Source organism: Cryptomeria japonica, chromosome 6, assembly GCF_030272615.1.
Source record: "Cryptomeria japonica chromosome 6, Sugi_1.0, whole genome shotgun sequence".
In the NCBI taxonomy this organism is placed as follows: domain Eukaryota; kingdom Viridiplantae; phylum Streptophyta; class Pinopsida; order Cupressales; family Cupressaceae; genus Cryptomeria; species Cryptomeria japonica.
In genome coordinates, this window is record NC_081410.1 from 96,266,555 (window position 1) to 96,291,199 (window position 24,645).

At 37.1% G+C, this 24,645-nt stretch overlaps 1 protein-coding gene across 1 annotated transcript; it reads left to right on the forward strand.

The window, feature by feature from the left end:
• The first annotated feature begins 814 nt into the window (after window positions 1-814).
• LOC131856162 (LRR receptor-like serine/threonine-protein kinase EFR) lies at window positions 815-2,590 on the forward strand. Its single transcript, XM_059207587.1, has 2 exons — window positions 815-1,603; window positions 1,676-2,590. Exons 1-2 carry the CDS (start codon window positions 820-822, stop codon window positions 1,780-1,782), a joined length of 891 nt encoding a protein of 296 aa, XP_059063570.1. The 5' UTR covers window positions 815-819; the 3' UTR covers window positions 1,783-2,590.
• The last annotated feature ends 22,055 nt before the right edge of the window (window positions 2,591-24,645 follow it).

The window sequence follows — 24,645 nt, forward strand, 5'->3', positions numbered from 1 at the left end:
CTTTTCTGCTTTCTGGTGAAAAACATACCCTATTTTCATTCATTGCATTTCTTTTGAAGGTAGTTGCGCCTTGTTAAATAAGAAGAGAGTACTTGCAAATACCGTTGCAAGTGACTCAACTATTGGTCAAATTGTCATTGATATGGGCAAGAGAGTATAAAACTGTAGTGACAAATTTGTTAACTAACACAATTATATGACAAGGTCTTACCACTAGTCATAATGATAAATTAATAAATATATTGTATCAAAAGATATTTTCCAGACAACAATCATACAACTAAATCCCTTAATCATAGAGCTAAGATTTGATAGGACCAATCTTTTTATATGAAATCAGTGATACAAGAAAGTTTGAGGATATTGCCCCACTTGAAGACCTTTACTATCTCATTTTGAAATGATAAACAAGAAATTAGAACAAGTAGTGAAATGACTGAAAACCTCACACCAACTCCACTCATAAGTTATACATGTTCGTACACCTTATACAAAATTATGTCTGTCTATACCTATCGTAAATTAATTTCTCCACTTTTTTCTTTGCATGTGAGAAATCACGGAGTCAAATTCAAGCTTTTTGAAAATTGAAATTGACGTGATTTAAGATGGACGGCCTCCGTGAAAGAGGAAGATGTTTCTGTCTATTCTAAACCGTCGCTCCCATTTTTCTTGCTGACCATTTACAAGTGGCCGGCAAAGTGAAAAAGACTTTGGACCACTGCACATGCCCTCGCAGCTTTAAAATAACCACACCATTTCAGGACACAACACACAGAATTGGATACTCAGCTTTACTTGCTTCTGAGTTTAATAGAGATGAAGATGCCTTTGGCTTTGCTTCTTTCTCCCCTCCTCCTCTTACTCTTGTTGTTTCTCTCTGCACTGCCTTCTTCTCAAATGTCCTCTTCTCCTCCTCCTTCCTATGATTCTGATCTACAAGCTCTCCTCGCTTTTAAGCACTCCCTCTCCCTCGACCCCTACAACTCCTTGCTCGATTGGTCTCCTCGCCACTCCTTTTGCAACTGGACTGGGATTCTCTGCTCTTCTCGCCATCAGCGCGTGCTTTCTCTGAATCTTACTGGTATGTCTTTACTGGGACCAATCTCTCCTTTCCTTGGCAATCTCTCTTTTCTTACAGTACTTGCTCTCAAGAATAACAGCTTCCAAGGCCGAATTCCTCCTCAACTAGGCAGGCTGTCTCGTCTTAGAATACTTAGATTGTCGTTTAATCAATTGGAAGGTTCCATTCCCACCACTCTAACATCTTGCCGCTCTTTGCAAGTACTCATACTATCCTATAACCTTTTGAGCAACACCATCCCTTCTCAACTTAGCCTTCTTTTACAATTGGAAACCCTTTATTTAGGAGGAAATCAATTCACAGGCACAATCTCGCCTTTCTTAGGAAACCTATCTTCTTTAATTAAATTGGGATTGGAAAAAAATAGATTCCATGGTAGTATTCCTATTCAATTGAGTATGCTTACTCAACTCAAACAACCTTATCTTTGGGGAAACAATCTCACTGGCACAATCCCACCTTTCCTAGGAAATCTATCCTCTTTAACTGACTTGGAGTTATCAAACAACAAACTCCATGGTACTATTCCTATTCAATTGGGTATGCTTACTCAACTCAAACAACTTTATCTTTAGGGAAACAACCTCACAGGCACAATCCCACCCTTCTTAGGAAATCTATCCTCTTTAATTGACTTGGAGTTAGCAAACAACAAACTCCATGGTAATATTCCTATTGAATTGGGTATGCTTACTTAGCTCAAAATACTTTACCTTTGGGGAAACAACTTGATAGGCACAATCCCACCCTCCCTAGGAAACCTATCCTCTCTAACTAATTTGTCATTGTCAAAAAACACACTCTATGGCAATATTCCTATTGAATTGGGTATGCTTTCTCAACTCAGTTTTCTTTATCTTGGGGGAAACAACTTGATAGGCATAATCCCACCTTCCTTAGGAAATCTATCCTCTTTAATCGAATTGGAGTTAGGAGTCAACATACTCCATGGTAGTATTCCTATTGAATTGGGCATGCTTACTCAACTAAGAAGACTCTTTCTTTCACGAAACAACCTAGTAGGCACAATTCCACCCACCCTAGGAAATCTATCATGTTTAACTTTCTTGGGATTGACAGACAACAGACTCCATGGTACTATTCCTACTGAATTGGGTATGCTTACTCAGCTCAAATATCTTTATCTTTCAAATAATATCTTGATAGGAGCGATTCCATTTGAGTTTGGATAAATTTCTCAGTTACAAAAATTAAATTAAAGTAAAACCAAATCATTGGAGAAATCTTAAGCTCCCTCTCTAGTTGTATTTGAGAAAAGAATTTATATGTAATTGTTCCATAAGTTTTGGGTCAAGAAAAAAGTCTCATTAAGTGAAAGCATCTTTCCACAATTATTTCCAAATACTCTTGATGATCTCCCACAATTACGACATCTTGCTCTTGATCACAATCTACTTTCAAAAAAAAACCTCCCAATTTAAGGAGATAACAATCTTTGGAATAGGTGGACTTATCTTGTGACAAGTGAAGAAGAAATCTGTAATGTATGGCAAAAGTCTAGAGATTTAAAGATGATATGTAATTTTTAGCCATTTATATGAAAACATAATTATTGATGTATATATGTATAGAAATAGAAAGAACATCCAAATAAAAGGAGTATGAGCTTATATTCTTAACATTGTCTTCATTCTTATTTACATGTGATTATTAAAGTTTGTAACTTTTTATAATATTATCACTAAGATTGTGGCACTATCTCAAATATGACCTTCCTGATTTCATGTAAAATGAATTAAATTTATATTCACCATTGCCTTAAAAGGTCTTCTATTTGTGAAATGTGCTTATCAAAATCATTGGAGATGAATTGTACCTTCATATTTTTGACATATAGGAAATCTATTGAAAGAAATGGTTATAAATTTTGTATAATGGAATAGTGGTCATTTTACATAATTTTTTTATATTATATTCACTATCAATTGTTGTATGTCAAACTAATTATTTGTTATGAAAGGCTACTTAGGAAATATTGAATAATACATTAATAACCCTTAATTGTTGTAAGTCACCACTTTACATGTTTTTTCTTGTTATGGTTTACTTTGCATGAGCAAAGGATTTAATTTTATATTAATTTTTTTTTGTACGATGGTGTTAGTCAAGGAGGGCATATGAGAGAATAAATGCAACAATAGCAAGTAATACCAACACTTTATTTTTACAACCACTTTTTCCTCAATTGATATCATGCTTTATGGGCTTATACAAATGCATTTATGTATTTTTTACTATTATATACCATCAAAATCTATTCAACACCATTTTTTAAGCAATATCATTTGCTTCAAATAACACAATGAATGTGATCCATAGTTGTAGTACTAATGCAAATTGCCTTAGGCTACATTCAAATTATATTTTTTCTTTAAATTACCTGATTTAACTTTACAATAAAATGAGTTTTAATATTAGATCTTTAACATAATATTAATGTTTAAATTTAACTTTCATGATTTGGACATTTTGAACTTACTACTAACTCTTTCCTTATTGTTTTATGTTTAAATAAAATACGAAAGTTCTTTATCCATATGAAGAATTCATTGAGAATCAAATTATTTAACACGATAGATAGGTGAGATAATTGTAGTTTTGCAAAGATTCTTTAGATGTTGGTTATATATCATTTCCCCTTAGCATACTTTTCTTCTCACAATAAGGGTTTAATGCAATTTCTGAGAGATAGTTTACACTATAGAGGGTCAATACATTTTTCCACAAATCTACCATGTAATACATTGTGATTTTGTTTTGAAGTGATAAAAATTTGGCTTCCAAATGCCCTCCTCTATACAAAATCTAGGTATGTAGAAAACCTTTATGATATAGGATAATCAATAAATAGAAGTAACATTGAAAAAAATCAAAAATAAGTAAAAAGAATTTAACATTTCCATTTGTCATTCAAGGATTTAAGAGATTTACAACAAAGAAAATTCATGACTAGAACTTTAAGATTTTTTCTTGATATATAATTTTTCTCCTCTAGAATAGTACACAATTTTTTTTGTTAGAACATAATGTTATTAGGGATCACATCCTTATAACAATTATATATAATTTTTTAATATAAGGTTATAAATTCTTATATATTATATGCTTTATAAGCATATCCCATTTGAAATAATTATAATCTAATAACTATTAGATTATTGATTATTTATGAGTGGGGGCTATTGAAAAGGTGTGACTAGTGAAGCCACTCTTTCTCCTATATTTAAGGAGGTTGTCTCTCATTTGAGAGGGTGTGAATTTGGAGCTTTATGGTGTGTTGTATCAGTATGCACAAGAGGTATTACTGGCCATGTGGAAGTATTGGAGGAGTGTCCCCAGGTTCATGTCTATTTTATTATAGACTATATTTGTAAGTGTTTTAATTAAATGATGCTTTATGGGGTTTTTTACCTGAAAGAGTTTTCCCCATGTATATCTTGTGTAATGTGTGCATTTATGCATGTATGTTTCATATTTCATTTACTTTATAATCTTGTTTATAATGATTAGTATCCTAAGATCCTATTTTCTAACATGGTTTCAGAGCGGGATATGCTATACTAATCATTTTTACAAGTTATACTTAGAAGTTATTGAACTTTATGGGAAACCTCTTTACATCCAATCAACACGTGTAAGGCCATTTTTGCAATCCATTTGGTGTGTCTTTTCTATTACCCTTAAAATCATTTTTTTTTTTAATAATGTACACTGATTTACAACCCTATTTAGTATACTTAGTTTCCTTGGCTAAAACCATATGCACGATTGATAAAAATATTTTGGCCTATTTTGTTTCTATTAATTATTTTTGTACATTAGGATACTAGAAGCTATAGTCATGAAATTTTTTCTTTAAACTTGCCAATTGTTTTTTCTTGAAAGATTCTAAGTTTTTTTCAATCAAGCATTCAAGATGTTTGCGCTATACATCCAAGAAGGATATGAATTTATACTCTAGGAGGATAGAATTTGAGATGCTTTACTTTTCTATGACTTATGTTTGAATCTATTTTCTTATTATTTATATTTACATTATAATATTCAATCTAATTGATCCATAGTTTATATTTGTATACATAGTAGCTAAAAATATTTCTCAAACATAATTATTTTATCATGTTCATAAATCATTTTTCCTTTTATCTTTATATGAACATTTTTTTTCATACAAAACCATCCTTTTAGATCTATTAAAAAATATGATTTAATGATTTTCAATAAACCTATTTCAAAACATATAAGAACATCCATTAAAACTTATTTTTTAAATATTAATTGAAAATTTAAAATATGATCTATTATAATATAAAATTAAATAAAGTCAAGACATGGAACTTATCAAGTACACCTGTATCTTGATAGACTTGATTATATATCCAGCATATTCTCCTTTTAATAAAAAAAGTTCCCGTGTGAAAGATTGGAAAGACGTGATTGTTTTGAGGAGCAATACGAAAGAGTGTATCCAGTTGATTAACAAAAGTCAGTTCCATTATCCTTTAAGAGAGTGTCATTATCTTTTCTTTTAAAAAGAGGCACGTCGTTGAAAAGAGTTGCCTCCTCCATAACTATAACTATTCAAATTATCCATCTAGAACTATTCATGAAACATGTAAGTGCATCCTTTGGTGCATTTCCAACTATAATATTTGTCAAGAATTCTTTATGCTTGGCAACTATCCATACAAACTACAACTATTTCAAATGCCATATAAAATGGTCACTCATAGATATCTGATCACATGTCATTGTAATTAGATTTTTAAATGGATTTTTCAGCATAACTGTATTGAAGTGTTGCTTTGCCTATCCACGTCTTCATTTTGTCTATGTCTTCAATCTCAATATCACTACATTTGTTATATATACTCACACCAATAAAGCCATTAATTAGATAACATGGAAAGATGTGAGGGGTAGAAAACTCCAACAAAGAAAATTTTGTAATTGTTTTTATTCCTTGAGGAGTACACCCATATGAATTCTTTTTGGAGCACATAAGTTGTTATTTTTCCTTTATATATAATGATGATACATGTGCTCTTCAAATTTCTCTTTTTAATCATCTCACAAAGAAAAGGAGGCATGGTCGAACTGGTATCTATTCCCTCCTTGGTCAGTCCTTGACTACGTATTTCATGGGAAAATGAGATGGAATGGTTGGGGATTTATTATAGCTTTGAACTAATCCATAAAAAAATAGGCAAAGTATCTCCTTTCACCATAGCATTATTTACATATATATTTCTCCTTTGCTAAAGTATCTCACATGTTCTTGAAATTGTAATATAAAACTTTCTTTAAGTGAGTTTCATTATTAGATACATCATTGATGTTCTCTATTGAATTTGTCCTTTAAATATCAATTCATTGTGATCGTTGAACCTAGATCATTTGTAAAAATATTTATTATTGTGACTTGTGCATGTATTTTTTCTTTTCTTGATTTTCTAGCTGTTTCATTTAAATCGAGATCTCTTAAAAGATGAAATTTTCTATAGGATTACCTTTTTTGAAGGGCCCCCTCTCATAATTTAACTTGACGGATTTAATGCATTAATTTTATTTGAATGTATTTTACTTAATGTTGTATAAAATAAACTTTTTATCTCATCTTATTGAGAAATTATAAGAATCTATTTAAGGAATACCAAGGTTTACAGATATTTTTATGGGAATTTATCCTAAAAGGTAGTCTATTAGAATGATCTTGTTTAGGCTTCATGCATGTAATTATTTGCAAACATTTAATATGTATCAACTTTGATTAAATATGATGGACCCTTTTGGACCTTAAACTACATAAGTAGCCTTCAAATATCAAGAGTTGTGTCATGCTTGAAGTTAACCATGAACTCTCCTATTATTTGGCATGAATTCATAAGTCCATGTGTATGTAAGCTATCTACCTCTTAGAAACATTACACATAAACTTGCATACTTCATGTAAATGTAAATAATATTATCATTAAGAATGGTCAATGTAAAAAATCTCATTGTCTATGATTAATGTAATATTATTATTATTATGTTTTTTCAATCACGACATTGAAGGTACATTGGATTAAATGATATGATCTATGTTTGATAAGAAAATTCCTTAATATCAAACTATCACAATGATAAAAAGGAATTCATCTACCTATCCATAAATGTCAGATAAAATATTTATTTATGGAATGTACATGCTAGTATATTTGCATAAGTAAATTCAAAAATTGATAAATTTCTCATTAGAATTGTATGGAGATAAAAGAGATTTATTGTTATATTTTTTGTATTTGATCAATTTTTAAAATTATTCTATTATGAAAAATAAAGCACCTTATACTGATCTTATAATGGGTGGCTATCGCCCATGTAAACTATCCGAGGAGAAAATCTGGAAAGGATAGCTCACTCGTTACTTAATTTTTTTATGGATCATTACTATATGTAGTAGTATGTCTATTTTTTAAACAAGACAACTAATTATTCATGCTTATTATCATGAAAATATATGTTGATCTCCTTGCTATGAATTATTGAGCTATATTTTACATTTATGAGGAATATTATATGATCTCTGGCAAATGACAAAAAAAAAATATTATGTTCTTTCCACTAAAAAATGAAGTTGATTACTATGTTACTAAGTATATTGTTTCTTTTATTGAGAGGTTATGCCTTCATAACATATGGTACAAGTGTTATTACATGGATGATGCAATACTTTAATAAGAAGATTATCTTCTATCTGTCTTTGAATCAAATGGACAAAATATGAGTGTAGCTCCTAAAGAATCAATATGACCTTGAAGATTTATGAAAGAGTTCCATTTGGATACATGTAAAAGTACCATCTTACTTGAAGTTATTTTACTCTTTCCAAAGAATATCATTTTTAAAGTTCAAACCAAACTTCGAAGATTATGGGCACCTCACTCAAGTGAAATTATTCTATAACAAAGGCACCTTGAAGATTATGGGAACATCACTCAAGTGAAATCATTATATAATAAAGACACTTTGAAGATCATGGGCACATGCTATATATTGGAATTTTAGCCATCACTTTGAAATCCTCTCTACAGTGATTGTTTTAAGGTGATGCCATTAAGGGGGAGTGTACATGACACCACCTAGTGGCTAAATCCTAGATTTAAGACCTAATAGGAATAAGAACTTTAGGAATTATATGCTCCAAATTCAAATAATGCTTTTCCTTAGGTGTTGTCATTGAGGGCGAGTGTGCATGTCAATGACACCACCTAGTGGCTAAATCCTAGTTTTTAAAATCCTACGGGTAGGCATATGTCCTAATAGGTATGAAATAAGACCTATATAGGCATTAGTAAGTCCTTTAAGCCTGAAGATAGGCATATGTAAGTCCTTTTTTGTTTTAATTATTGTAGGTAGGCATTAGTAAGTCCTATAGGCTCATTTGTGCTTAAGTCCTATAGGCATTTGTAAATTCTTCTCCTTGTAAATCTTCAACTTGTAAAAGCATTGTATTAAGTCCTACGGGCACTATGTAATGAACCTAGGGAGAGGCTAATTTGAGGAGACCGTGACTCCAATATAATTTTTTAAGACCTCATAACATTATTTTTAAAACACTGGGATTATAAATTATGACAAGATGACTTTCATGTAGTCCGAAATGCATGATCTTCATGTTGGCATATATTTGTGTCCCTCTTTATCACTGTCAAAGAAGACCTACGTTACTGGGGTACTTCATTTTTTCTTTTACAGAAATTGACATGTGATCCCCTATTAACATGAAGGGGGAGTGTTAGAACATAATGTTATTAGGGATCACATCCTTATAACATTTATACATAATGTTCTAATATAAGGTTATAAAATCTTATATATTATATGCTTTATAAGCATATCCCATTTGAAATAATTACAAATCTAATAACTATTAGATTATTGATTATTTATGAGTGGGGGCTATTGAAAAGGTGTGACTGGTGAAGCCACCCTTCCTCCTATATTTAAGGAGGTTCTCTCCCATTTGAGAGGGTGTGAATTTGGAGCTTTATGGTGAGTTGTATCACTATGCACAAGAGGTATTATTGGCCATGTGAAAGTATTGGAGGAATGTCCCCAGGTTCATGTCTATTTTATTATAGACTATATTTGTAAGTGTTTTAATTAAATGATGCTTTATGGGGTTTTTTACCCGAAAGGGTTTTCCCCATGTATATCTTGTGTAATGTGTACATTTATGCGTGTATGTTTCTGTAGATAGGAATTCAGAAATCATCAAAGCAATAAGAACATTAGACTAGTTCAATCACGAAAACTAAAATGCAGTGACAATCCTAAAAACATTCAATAGAGAAAGGGAAATAAAACATTCAAATGCAAATGCAAACCAATGCAAACATGAATGTCTCCTCCAGAAATCTCCATTGTCCTTCTTTCTCCTTCAAATAACTTTGTTTTGTGGATCTCACCTTCAAGTGCATAAGTATAATGTGAAAGCAAGATTGACAAGATGAGACGACAACATAAGGGTACTAGAAGTGTGATTGATTCGACACTTTGATTGAAGAAGTTCATCGAATTTATAGATAAATTGGAGAAAAGACAAGATTAGCATGACATTGATATTAGAGGCAATTGATTTCAAAAATGGCACAATTGAGTGGAAAGAAGAAGGTTATGACACCTTCTATGTCATGAATTATGACATATTGCCAATGCAAAGGTTAGAGGACTAGAAGCTTATGACATCTTGCTATGCCAAAAGTATGACGCATGAGAAATTCATGCTTCCACCAAAGCACAAAAATAGAGAGAAACTAGAGAGAAATTAATTAGGTGGAAATTGAAATTAGGAAATTAGAAAATGAGGAAATTAGGAATTAAGTGAATTAATTAACAATTTTTCATTCATCAATTAATTCACACAAAGAGAGGGAATTAATTAGCCAATTAAATAAATATTTAATTGTGACAAGAAGACTTAGGATAAATAAATAAATTATTTAACCTAGAGGAAAAATGCCAAACAAGATTAAATGAATAAATCATAAAACCTTAGAAGATGAATTAGAAATGCAAGGACGACAATTAGGTTTTTGTTGGTGTAAATAATTATTCATCATGGATATTATTACACTTTACTTAAGTTTACTTAGGAAATGCATTTCATAGTAATTTGGGTATGAGACACTTGGGTGTTTGTGCCACATTGGGATAGTGTGTGTAGGAGAAATTCCACCTTTTATGGTGTTGATCTTGTTGTTACACTCCACTTTTGTTGTTACACTCCACATTCAGTGGGTGATCCACCTCATGTGGACTATTATATTATTTCTCCTACCTACCCACACCTACTTCCTACCTACCCTTGTTTCTTATTGAGCTACATGTCATGTTTGTATGCTCACATATCCCTAGCCTTGCCTATATAAGCAGGCTCATCTATATTGTATGTAATTATTTTGTAATTTGATTATTGATCATTTTCTATTGATGAAAATACAGTTTATTCTTGTCCCATATTATGTCTCTATTTTGTACATTTCATTGAGCTCTTGATCTTGGCAAAATCTCACATGGTATCAAAGCCATTGGAGCTTCATTGATTCGTCTTGAAGAGGCATTATTGCCACGTCAAGAGACAGATCTGAGAAGCAGCATCTTTTGGAGGCGTCCTAGACCAAATCCGACCCCGCCATTGTGTCCAGAAGGTCGTTTCCATGAATTTTGGTTATAAAGTCGGCCTATTTTGGTGAGAAAAAATTTTTCGCCAATTTTGCTATAATCGTATGGATTTCAAAAAAAATTTATTATTTTTTCAGAAATTTTTTTTTTTCTTTTTCTGAAAATATTTTTCAAAAATAAAAAAAAATTGAAAAGTCGAAAGAAAAGAAAAATCAAAAACAAATTCAAAAAGCAAATTTTGGGGGGTCCGCAGAGCCCCCCCCCCCCCGTGACCCGCCGTACCTGCAAGTCTACAGGTCTATTCCCGCCGCGTACCTATCTGCCGCAGCGTTCCCCATGCCGAGTCCCGTAGATCACCGCCGGTCACTGTTGCCATGTCCTCCCTGCTCCGCACGATGCCGCCGCCGATGTCCACGCGCCTCCGCCCCCACCCACCCCGTCGAAGCTTGCAGAGGTTTTCCGTGCCACTAGTTCCCGTGAACCGGCCGCCACCGCCACGTCCTCTACCACCAGCGCACCGTTCCGCTAGCTATCTCCCATCGGACGCCTCTCCTCCGCCACCGGCCCTCGGCTCCGGCCGCTTCCTCCGTCGGCGACTACTAGACCAGAGGACCCGCGCCCGCCACATGGCAGGCGGCCACTGGCTCGCGGGTACAAACCTTATGCAGAGCTGCCCAGTCAACTTCCGTATGACACGTCACAGAGCCACATAGTCATCTGTACGGCTGCCACGCAGACGCCACGCGGCTCACCCAGTCAGCTTTTCCGTACGCCACCGTACAGTGCCACGTCAACTGTCCGTACAGTATGGACGTCCAATCAGCAGAGGGCGAAGTTTTTGTGATGGTCATATGGCCGTCAAATTTAACCTAGTGACTTGCTAATGTTAGTGCCACGTCAGCATTTTTCAAAAATTTGGCAGGCCCCTCTTATTTGCATTTTTGATTTTGCAGTTCAACTTCAAATGGCCATAACTTGCTCATTTTTGCTCCTTTTTGGATGCAATTTTTTTTGAAATGGGCTAGAATTTTGTGCTCTCCACAGTGGTGAAGAAATTTTTTGATTTTGATGCACAAATTTTCAGAAAATGCAGTTTTTGGTGACTGTACCTGAGTAATCCCAATTTTTGCAACTTCAGAGGCTTCGTTTGGGGTCATACGATCTCCTTTTTAGGTGCCATTTTTTTTGAAAGTGTGTATTTTTTCATCTACTTTCACATGATGCTATCAGATTGATGCCATTGTAAGTAGAAATTGTACTTTCAGATTTTGGCCATTTTGGCTCTCTTGGTACTTGTATATTTGCTTGAATCTCAGTTAGATTCATTGCACTATTGATTGAAGTCTCTTGTATCTTATTTGAGAAGTTGTAAAATTTGCATCATAAGCCCACTTTGCCTTGTTTTGCAAGTGGCTCATTGTAACGCACTAGGTATAAAGTGCCAAAATCATCACTTTGGGGGGGGGTACTTTGATTGAGTGAGTTTGGGGGGGTGTCTCTTATGCTTTTGTGCTCTTGTGTTCCTTTTTTCTGCTATGGGTTCTTCTAAGTTTCCTCTCTTAACTCCACATAATTATGCTACTTGGAAAATTGATGCATGTAGTAAACTTATGGAAAAAGGACTCACTCATTACATTGATGGAACTATTGTTGCTCCAGCTAATCTTAAGGCTGATCCAGTTGGTCACTTAGATTGGCTCACTAAAAATATCATGGCAATTGGTACCTTAAGAAAGTATGTATCAAAGGATCTCATTTTTCACATTGAGAAGTGTACTCTAATCAAGGATGCTTGGCAAAAGTTTCAAGACTTGTATGGTCAAGTTGATGAGATTAGGGGATATCAAATTGATAGTGATCTCACCATGTTAGATCCCAAGAACTTTGATACTATACAAGATTATGTCACTAAGGCAAATGAGTTGAGGGCACAACTCAAAGATTGTGGCATTGAGAAGAAGGATACTCAATTGATATTCAACTTGATAGGCAAGCTTCCACAAGAATATGTAGCATTTGTTTCTAGTTTCCAAACCCATAGGATGACAATGGGTTCAAGCTACACAATGCCTACATTTGATGCTTTCAATGAAATGTTGGTGATGGAACAAACTAAGTTGATAAGCATGGGCATTCTTAAGGCTTCTAAGTCTCAAGCATTAGTGGCAAACCAAGGAAACAAAGGAAATCAAGGAAAGGACAACTCAAACAAGAAGAAATGGCACTCAAAGCCTAAAGAAAAAGCACCATCTTCTCCACAACAAGGAGATTCATCCTCTTCCAAGAGAGATAATTCACCAAAGAGGGAAAGACCTACTTGTGCTTATTGTAAAAAAATTGGTCATGAGGAGCATCGTTGCCATTCTAAGAAGATTGATGAGCTCACACATATCATCAAAAAGCATAACATTGATTTGCCTAAAGTCTACAAGAAGGATGATTCATCAACTTCCACTTCCTCACATTCAAAAGGAAAAGGGCAAGCATTCATGGCTTCTACAAGTGGAAAGACTCACTCTTTTGGAACAAGAAAAGGAAAAGCTCTATGTGCTACTATCAGTCATGATTGAGAGAGATGGCTTCTAGATTCAAGGGCTTCTCATCATATGTCATCTTCGCAGTCTATGTTCTCTACATTTGAGCCTTGCACCATGCCATAGATTTTGATGGGCAATCATACATACATGGATGTGATTGGGAAAGGATCTATTGACATTGGGGATAACTCCTTCAATGATGTGTTGTGTGTACCCCACTTGACAAATAATCTCCTTTCTATCTATCAAATCACACATGGCGCAACTAATAGACTTGTGGAGTTCACACTTGACTCAGTTTTCATTAGAGACATGAAGACTAGAGCTATCATTGCAACTGGGGTGGTTGATCATGCATCTCAATTATACTCCTTTTCAGATTTTGTTGATGATGATGATTTCACATTTGATGATTCTACACATTATGATCACACTTCTTGTGATGATTCAGTTTTTGAGGAGAACTTTGGACACTTGAACATGGGGATTCTCACATGTGACCCCATTCTTGAGCCTTGTATTTCATCTCCTCATATTGATATCACAACACCTATTGTACCTGATGATGTGGATAGTGCGAAAGTTTTGCCTTCATGTGATTCAGTGCAACAGGATATTCATTGTCTTCCAGCTTCAGATTCATGGGATGATTACTTGACAGACATTGCAGGTTTGTTTGTGGAATCCTACATTGCAGATTTGGGAGACATCATTGATGACATTCATCTTCTCTTTGATGAAGGTGATCCTTCTTCGATTGTTGCGAGGGCACACTCTGACCCTCTTGTTCATTCTCTACATGATCATTTTTTCGAGGTTGACATGATTGTGGTTACTTATGTACAACAGTTGGAAGAGGTCTCTTTATGTTTTGAGGAGACATGTGAGTCTTTGGGACATGTTCTACATCCATCTCCACTAGATCTTGGAGTGCCTTTTTCAGCAGTGTGGCACAGTTTACCACCTTTGGAGGGGGTATCTTTCAGCATCGACATGGGGACACTTGAGCAGTTTTCAGAGATTCCTTTCATCATGAGTTTTCTTCATACATCTTCCCTTCATGATTGGGGAGACTTCATAGATACACCTTTGGTTTTGTTTCTTCCTAAGGGGAGGAATATTGTTCAACGTTCATGGAGTAGTTTCTTCATACATCGAGCTTCTATCATTGGTGCAGATTCTCCATTGAGGGGGGGTCACAGTTTGACTTCTCTTCTTCTCTCATATGGGGGGGACTTTTTCCTCACATGGGGTTTTGTTCCTCACATTCTTCTATGAGAGTTCTCTTGTATGTTTTCATCTCTCTTTTGGGGGAGGGTTTTTTCCCATTGGGTTTTTCTCTCTTTCCCCACTTTGTGAGAGATTTCATTGCATTGGTTTGCATGCATTTGCATTTGTACATGGGTACCTAACATGGCCTCATAGTCGGGACCCATCTTGCATTGCTTAGTTGCATTGTAGACTTAAGTGCATTCCCCTAAGTTGCACTTAAGGGGGGGTGTTGGTGTAAATAATTATTCATCATGGATATTATTACACTTTACTTAAGTTTACTTAGGAAATGCATTTCATAGTAGTTTGGGTATGAGACACTTGGGTGTTTGTGCCACATTGGGATAGTGTGTGTAGGAGAAATTCCACCTTTTATGGTGTTGATCTTGTTGTTACACTCCACATTCAGTGGGTGATCCACCTCATGTGGACTATTATATTATTTCTCCTACCTACCCACACCTATTTCCTACCTACCCTTGTTTCTTATTGAGCCACATGTCATGTTTGTGTGCTCACATATCCCTAGCCTTGCCTATATAAGTAGGCTCATCTATATTGTATGTAACTATTTTGTAATTTGATTATTGATCATTTTCTATTGATGAGAATACAGTTTAATCTTGTCCCATATTATGTCTCTATTTTGTACATTTCATTGAGCTCTTGATCTTGGCAAAATCTCACAGTCTTGACAAAAGATAATTAATGTCGATTTGATTTGATCATGATTTTGAATTGATAAATGATTTGATTGATAAATGCACCAATTAACGAGGAACAATGACGATCGATGTCAAATCGATCGCAAAATGACAAAAACAACAATGATCGATGACAAAATAGCTTGCAAAATGACAAGATTGAAAATGACCACGATCGATGACAAATCGATCGCAAGATGACAAGATTGAAAACGACAACGATCGATGACAAATCGATTGCAAGATGACAAGATTGATAAGAGGACAAAAACCTAATTCCATCATCGATTAGGATTGATGATGTCCAAAATATGACAAATGAGCACGCACATTGATGCGACAGGATAAGATTGACCAAAATCATGACTGAAGATTGTTGTCGACAAGACCAAATTCGAAAGCGAGATAAATGAAGAATGCAGAAGAAGGACTCGATGCTCACAAATGATAAAAACCAAGTGCGTGACATAGGAGAAATGTTAATGAGATGCAAAAACCCTAAAATAAGGCAATGCGCAAATGTTAAAGTATGACTCTGCAAGCATTGACCATTTTTAGACGTCTACATTTTGCCCCTCTTTGAGACAATGCGAGTTTAAGAGTTGTTTCAAAGAACAATAATGAAAATGCCCCAGATAATGAAAATGACATATGCATGCCCCCTCGAGGAATTGGCTGGAAATATCCAGAAAAGAGGCCAATTGATCGATAAGAATGATAGAAAATGATAGGAGCAAACAGACTGAAAATCGGAGATCGGATGCACGAATGACAAGCAAAGGAAGACACAAAAGACCGCGACCAACATAAGATGGAAAGAGTGCACGTCCATTTATGCACTGACAAAAGATCTATAAATGAGACAAAGAGAGTGAAAAGAGCTCATTTGCACTAGCCCAAAGAGGAGAATTTGTTGCTCTGGAAAAGGACACGGGTAGAGAGATGGCAAACATTCCAATGGCAAATCACCTCGGAGAACATGTACGCACCTACAGATGACCGGACGATGCAGGAGCAGCGGTATGTATCTCAAAAACCCATATTGTCAATTTTATGAATTTTGATCGCTTGCGGGACATTGCGGGGCCCACAGGGGATGCAGAAAGTGACTTCTACGCCTGTGTGAGTGCATCCTATGCTTTTGTAGGGTATCCTGTGCTTGTGTAGGGTACACAGGCACAAGTTGATGCAACACAGGCGCAGGACACAGCACACAGGCGTAGTTGTGCTCTGATAACTCAAATTTGGTCAAAAACAGCATGCGAATGATCCGAAAAAGGGGGATAAGGGTAGGATAGGTCAAAAGAGATTAGAAACACCCTGATTTGGACATGAAACAAGGAAATGCAACCCATAGGAGTAAACCCTAAAACTAACAAAATGTGCCCCAATTGTGATGCAGAGTCGACAGTATCCATTGATCACGTGGGAGAATCGACCTGACTGCTTCATGTTACGGCATAGACTTAGGAGCACGGAAAGAGATACATTAGCAGGACTTGGAATATACTATATCACATTCATGCCCGAGATTAGGGTAAACACAGGACTGCTTACCGCATTGGCAGAGCGATGGCATTCAGAGACTTCCTCATTCCACCTGGTGACTGGAGAGGCGACTGTGACACTAGAGGATGTATGGCGTATCCTCCGCATTCCGATTCATGGGGAGATGATAGAGTATGACCCAATGATAGGGAGAGATGCGTTGTGCAGATTATTTGAGTGCGACGCAGATGATCTGGATATCGTAGAGAGGGAGATTGGCTGGGAGACCATGGCATTAGAGTACGATCGATGATATGTGGTGATAGCATGCCTACTAGCAGGGGACAGATGAGGACATGGATTCCCTATTGGATGGGGAAGAGTGCTAGAGCGGATGGCGACAGAGGGTATGGTGTACACATGGGGACCATGTGTGCTGGCTATGCTATATTTTTAGTTGCATCAGATAGCATATTAGGGAGTTCAGACTTTGAGCTATGGAGTCACATTGTTATAGGTATGGGCATTTGAGCACATAGCCATATGTCGACCGATCGCAGAGAGACAGGTATTACCACACCGACCATATGTGTACTGCTATGGGGGAGCACTGAGATAGGGTCCTTTTGGATACATATTATATTCGCGACACGAGCTAGACAGACTGAGAGAGTTCACATGGAGGCCATATCTTGATTGCCCTGGATGGTCAGATGATAGTGATGAGCTATCGTATTGTAGACAGGAGAGGTACCTGATTGGGTGACCAGTGAATCGCTAGAGAGTGATTGAGATGTACCTACTAGAGAGAGTCAGACGACAGTTTGGAGAGAGGCAGGATGTACCGAGAGGGACTGCACACTTTGCCCGATCTCACAGAGAGATGAGTTAGTGGGGGAGGATGATTCAGCCACACATAGCATATGCCGACTTCACACAGCTACAACGGAGACAGTGGGATTGGAGATCAGATGTGGTGGACACTTGGACGACAAAGGAGTATGAGCGATGGTTTGCACGACGACGGCCAGTGCCATTGATAGATCCTGATATTCCAGTACCTAGGAGACAGGAGGACTTCCCACTCACTGGAGAGGAGGAGGGAGATGATGAGGACAAGGAGGATGAGGGTGATGATGAGGGAGATGACGATTATGAGCCAGATTTAGCCGATCAGGAGTCATTGCAGGATATACCCATAGAGCCGAAGACAGCTAGCATAGAGGAGATGGAGATGTGCAGGGCTACCATAGCGAGTCAGCATGATCACATTGTGACATTAGAGAGACAGAATGCCATCTTGAGGACAGAGCATGATCAGGTTAGAGCAGAGATAGCCAGACTTACAACGGCTCGAGATACAGCAATAGCTCAGGCACAACAAGAAGAAAAGAGAGTCACCAAGTATATTGGGTCAATTAGGGATGCCAGTGCATGTGAGATGGCACAGATGTTGGTAGAGACCGGAGAGGAGATACACCATTGGAGGACACTATATGAGAGTGCAGTTCCATAGAGTAGAGAGTAGCGTCATACCGAGCACGATCGAGGACAGAGAGTAGGCCACATTCTCAGACATCAGGGAGCAGCATGGGGGTGAGTGGACCTATGAGACCACCACAGCCAGGACCAAGGACAGGAGGAACATCATCCTTGAGACATGGTAGGGATGAGGAGGATAGAGGGAGCACCCAGTGACAGAGGCACGTTCTCCTTACGATTGAGATAGATGTAGTTTGACATTATGTAGTGTGATATTATATAGTCAGCCTGCAGGCCATACTTAGGACAGACAGTCCAATTTTGTACTCTGATATTATTGTGATATATGATATGATATGCATCGATATGATGGGATGCAATGTGTTATAACTTATAGTTGTTTTCTATGTATGGATATCTTATGCACTGTTTATTGTGGAAAATGTATGGATACATTTTGATGTGAAATGGATAAAATGCTTGATGTGATGCTTGATGTAATGCAAATGTACTAACCAAATGGATGCAGGATGCAGCATATGTATGTGGAGATCAGAGAACAAGACCAAACTGACTACCCGAACTGACGGAAGAAATGTTAGTAAGAAGAAATGAGACAAAGGACAGTTAGAGATGAAGAAAAACCTGCTTTAACTAATGCACTTTGTAGGTGAGAACCTTTATTTAATGTAGCAAAACGGATGCATAGCACCATGGCATTGAAGGCCAGAGCTGAAACGCAACCCTTTTTGCAAAAGACAAACATATCACACACAAGGAATGAGTGAGGCATCCTAGGGTGCATACATCAAGGGTCGAGGTATGTGCGGCATTCACAAAGCAAACGTACTTATCACAGACACCCAATGATATAGTTTCCCTAGTTTGTAACAAACATTCCACAAACAACAATCACAACAAAAAAGAAAGGGACCATGAACCATCTCGGTCACTCTAAATCACTCAGTGACATCATCAAGCAACATAGGAACATGATCGAAGATAAATCAGTAAATGATAAGACTCGCTAATTCCAACAAGTCAAACAAACATCTTGATCTTCATTGTCAAAAGTTGAAAGTGCTGATAGGACGATCATGCTGTCTGGTTTTAGAGAATGCTGTACCCCGTCTAAGACAGGACATAGTCTGGTTTCGAGTATACCACACCCTATATAAGACCCATGATAGTGTGCCAAGGACGAGTGATATTGATGTTGATATTTGATTGATAAGACAATTTTAATCAATTTGAATGTCTGGTTTGATTGAAAAAGTTCATCTGTGAATGTGTGATTTCAGTAAAGCGTAGTGTGTGATTGAGAGTTGTTGGATGTATTTTCAGCGTTTTGTCTATACACAAAGGGGATATTTTTGTTTTACTTTTCAAGACTTTATTTGACTTTTTAGGGATTTAGTTCAGGACATTTTTCAATTTTGATGATTTTTTCAGGTCATTTTTCAATTTGTTTTGGATTTTTTCAGGACATTTTTCAATTTTTATGATTTTTTCAGGACATTTTTCAATTTTTTTGGATTTTTTTAGGACATTTTTAAATTTTTTTTTGGATTTTTTCAGTGATTGATCATGAAAAGGGGGACACACCCAATGCACATCTGAAAGACATATATAGAAACTAGGACCGAAACATATGCACAAGAAACGGAGTATGCAAGACAATGATGTTGACCAATCACAGGCCTGAAACAGAACATTGGGTTAGGACAAGGATAGGCACGATAAACCTTTAGAGAAAAAGCATAGCTAGAGGTCATGATAGATGACAGAGCAATGATCATTTTACACATGGCACCTGTTTTCTAGGTTTTCACCAAGGTACTTGCCCAAAGCGCCTATTTGCCAGGTTTTCACTAGAGGGCGAATCATTTTTCTTGACTTTTTTATTCTTTTTTCTTTTTTCTTTGTTTTTCACTTATTTTATTTATTTATTTTTTTTTTGGAGCTTTTTGATTTTTTTCGTATTTTTTCAAGATCATATTTGAAAAGGTGCTGATAGAAAATTATGCCTAGTACTTGCGAAGGTGCATGCTATTTATAGGATTGGACAAAGGTTCACCTTCTGGGGTGGCAAGTTGATATGCCCCCGAGCCATAAGCTACTGTCACTATGAAAGGCCCAACCCAATTAGGTTCAAATTTGCCTTTGATGACGTCAGTAGATTGTGCATTCTTGGGGTTTGCCTTTAAAACTAGATCTCCCACTTCAAAGTATCGCCCTTTGACCTTCTTATTATAAGAGCGACGGAAACGGTTTTGATATGCTTGCAAATGTGTCAGGGCTGTCTGACATTTCTCATCTAACATCTCAAGCCGATGCAACCGAGAGACTCTGTGCGTCTCATCATCAATTAGATGTTGCAAGGAAACACACAAAGAAGGAATCTCTACCTCCAAGGGTAAAATGGCTTCCGCACCATACACCAAGGAATAAGGTGTTGCGCCAGTAGGTGTGCAGATAGAAGTGCGATAAGCCCATAGTGCTGGATTCAACTATACATGCCAATCTCGACCAGCGTCATTGACAACCTTTTTCAGGATCTTAATAATGGTTTTATTTGATGCTTCGGCTTGACCATTACCCTGTGGATAGTATGGACTGGAGAAATGGTGTTGGATATGAAACTTTTCATAGAGTTCCTTGACATCTTTATTCTTAAAGGGATGACCATTATCTGTGACTATGGCAAGGGGAACCCCATATCGGCATATGATATAATTCAATAGGAATTTTGAAATTTGCACACTAGTGATATAGGTCATGGGGATAGCCTTGATCCATTTTGTAAAATACTCTGTGGCTGTAATGATGAACTTGTGTCCATTTGCAGATGTCGGGTGAATCTTGCCAATAAGATCCAATCCCCATTGAGAAAAGGGCCACAGAGATATGACAGAATGAAGCTCTTGGGCTGGTGCATGAATGTAATTTCCATGGATCTGGCATTTGTAGCACTTCTTAACAAAATCATGAACATCCTTTTCCAAAGTGGGCCAATAATACCCAGCACAAATCAAATTTTTGGCTAAGCTCAGACCATTGAAATGGCCCCCACATATACCATCATGAACCTCATGTAAAGCCATTTGTGCTTTGTCAGAATCCAAACACCTGAGGAGGGTATGGTCAAAGGAACGACGGTAAAGGGTGTCGGCAATGATGACATATTTGGTTGTCATCAAGGCTCAGTGTTGGTTAGCGGAAAGGTTAGGTGGTAAGGTTTGGGATTTCAAATATTGATAGACATCATTGTACTACGGGGAGTTAGGGCCAACAAGAACACACATCACATCTGCTGTCAGAATGTCAAAAGAAGGGACAAGCAATTGTTCGACCAAAAATTCACATTTGTCCATATTGTGGGGCATATTTATCATGGAAGCAATCGTAGCCATTGCATCTGCCGATTTGTTTTGAATTCTTGGAACTTGACTGAAATGGATAGTCGTGAATTTTGTTTTGAAGAAATCTACCATGTGCTTGTAGGGAATAAGCTTTTCATCTTTTGTTTCGTAGTCATCATTCACTTGACAGATGACTAACTAAGAATCTCCATAAACTTGTAAATGTGTGATGTTCCAGTGGACTGCTACTCGGAGTCCTGTGACCAGTGCTTCATACTCTGCAATGTTATTGGTATAATGGAAAGTTATTCTATAGGACTTGGGAATAGCATCACCTTGAGGGGTGACAAACAATATGCCTACTCCGGACCCGAACTTGGTATGGGATCCATCAAAGTAGAACTTCCATTCATTAGAAGATGTGAGAGAAAAGACTGATTCATCCAGAAAATTGGTCAACATGGGATGATCATCATAAAGAGGAGCCTCTACAAGTTGATCCGCTATGACTTGTCCTTTTATTGCCTTTGGCTCCATATACTCAATATCAAATTCACTGAGGATCATAACCCACTTTGCTAGGTGACCCGTCAAAGCTGCTCTGCTAAGCAAGTATTTCAAGGGATCAATTTTTGCAACCAGCAATGTCTGGTGATTTAACATATAGTGTTGGAGTTTCTGTGTTGCAAAGACCATTGCTAAGCATGCCCGTTCAATAGTTGAATAATTCAGCTCATAACCTACTAGTGTCTGACTGATATAATAAATAGCTCGCTCTTTGCCATTCTCATCCTGTTGGGCCAAGAGAACTCCTAGTGTCGTTTCAGTTGTAGAAATATACAATATAAATGGCTTTCATTCTATAGGAGGTATTAGAATAGGCGGCGACAGCAAATAGTCCTTAAGAGTTTGAAAGGCTGATTGACATTGCTCAGTCCATTTAAAAGCAACTCCTTTATGCAATAGATGCTGGAATGGATGACATTTGTCTGCCAATTGAGCTATAAACCGGTGGATTGACTGTAGCTTTCCTTGCAGACTTCTTAGTTGACAGAGATTAGAAGGAGGAGGCATATCCATTATTGCTTTAACCTTGGCAAGGTCGACTTCGATGCCTCTGTGAGAAACAATGTACTCTAGTAATTTGCCAGCTGTGACACCAAAGACACACTTCTTCGGATTGAGTCTGAGCTTGTAGGTCGCCATTCGGCCAAAGATTGGGCCCAGGATGGCTAGATGACTATCTCTAGTGACAGATTTGCATAATAAGTCATCAACATAGTCCTCCATCAAAGTATGCATGAAATCATGGAAAATTGTCATCATAGCTCTTTGATATGTTGCGCCAGCATTTTTAAGACCAAAGGGCATCACATTCCAACAGTAGGTACCCCAAGCATAGGTAAATGTTGTCTTATGTTGATCTTCAAGAGCAATGCAAATTTGGTTATAGCCAGAGAAACCATCCATCAATAAGAGCATCTCATATCCAGCAGTCATGTCAACTATGATGTCAATATTTGGCAGTGGAAAATCATCTTTAGGGCATGCTTTATTAAGAGCCCTAAAATCCGTATAGATTCTGATGCCCCTAGTTACCTTGCTAACTGGTACCAAATTGGAAATCTAGTCTGCATAATCGATGGGCCTGATAAAGCCCACATCTAGTAATTTTTTTAGTTCTACCTTGACCAAGAGAGCTACCTGGGGATGCATCGTTCTGAGCTTCTGTTTGACAGGCTTGGCATCTGCTTTTAATGGTAAATGATGAAGGACTAATTCTGGATCAAGGCCAGGCATATCTATATAGGACCATGCAAAGCTAATCTTCTTCTCCAGAAAGAAATTGAAAAAATCTATCTTTTCCTGTTTTGATAAAGAAGCAGTGAAATGAATGACCTTAGGGTTGTCAGGTGTACCCAAATTGATTTCTTCAGCCATTTCCACAAGCAATGTTGATTTATCTTGACTTGATAGGGTTATGTCCACTCTTCCACCTTTGGGTGCCTCAGAGAGGTTTTCACCCACAGGTACGTCTTTTATTTTTACTTTTTCATGATCAGAGAGTGCCTTACGGTTTTCACTCAAAGACCTATCTTTTTTATTTTGTACTTTTTCTTTTCTTTTTTCATTTTGATGACAGGAAGATGGAGTTGACTCCCCAAAATATGTTGTGGAATCTAGATCAATAGCAAATCCTGCCTTATGATCACCTTGTGGTATGCCTTCCCGTAGTCCAAGGAATTCTGCAATTGCTTCATCATTTTGAAAACAATCCAATGTGAGTGGTTCTTGTTGGTCATGTTGGATAAGCTGTGGATAGACAAGGGGCATGTCATCATTGGTTTTAAGGAGGGAGAGGGCCGAGATGGTAAAGATGTAAACGTCTGTGGTATCACTGTCTGAACTACTTGCATCTGATTCAGAGCTTGGATCCCAGAATGACTCTATCCAAGCATTAGGACATGTTTTAGGAGGGGGAGTTATTTCATGTTTGTCTTCCATGGGCAAATCATCGGGGTCAAGGAAAACATTGTCAAGGGCATAGGAGCTAGAAGAAAAAGAACTCCACTCCCATTCATTGGAATCAGTTTCGGGTCGGGTATCCTCAGGTGTTGTTTCATCATCAGAGTCACGCCCCTTTCTACACATGATCATTTTGGTAGACGAGGGTCCAATTCGCAATGGCACAAAACCTAACCTTAAAGTTGGAGGTTGCATCTTGGGTATAATAGGTTCTAGCCTTCCTTTCTTGTCAGGGCCTAAGCCACTGCAGCTGTCATATCCTTTCTTCTGCAGCATAGTAAATCCTTTGCCATACCGCTCCACAGGCAACCTGAAAGGTGGGGTCTTAGTTGGATCTTTATAAAGCCAATCTATGACATCATCATCCAAAGTTTCTTTGTCAAGTTCACCCCATCTTGTAAATGTAGTGGGGGGCTGATATTGAATAACTACCTTAGGTTCCTTTTGCAACAAATGTGGTTTGCCATATGATTTTGGAGATATTGGTAAATTCCCGATGA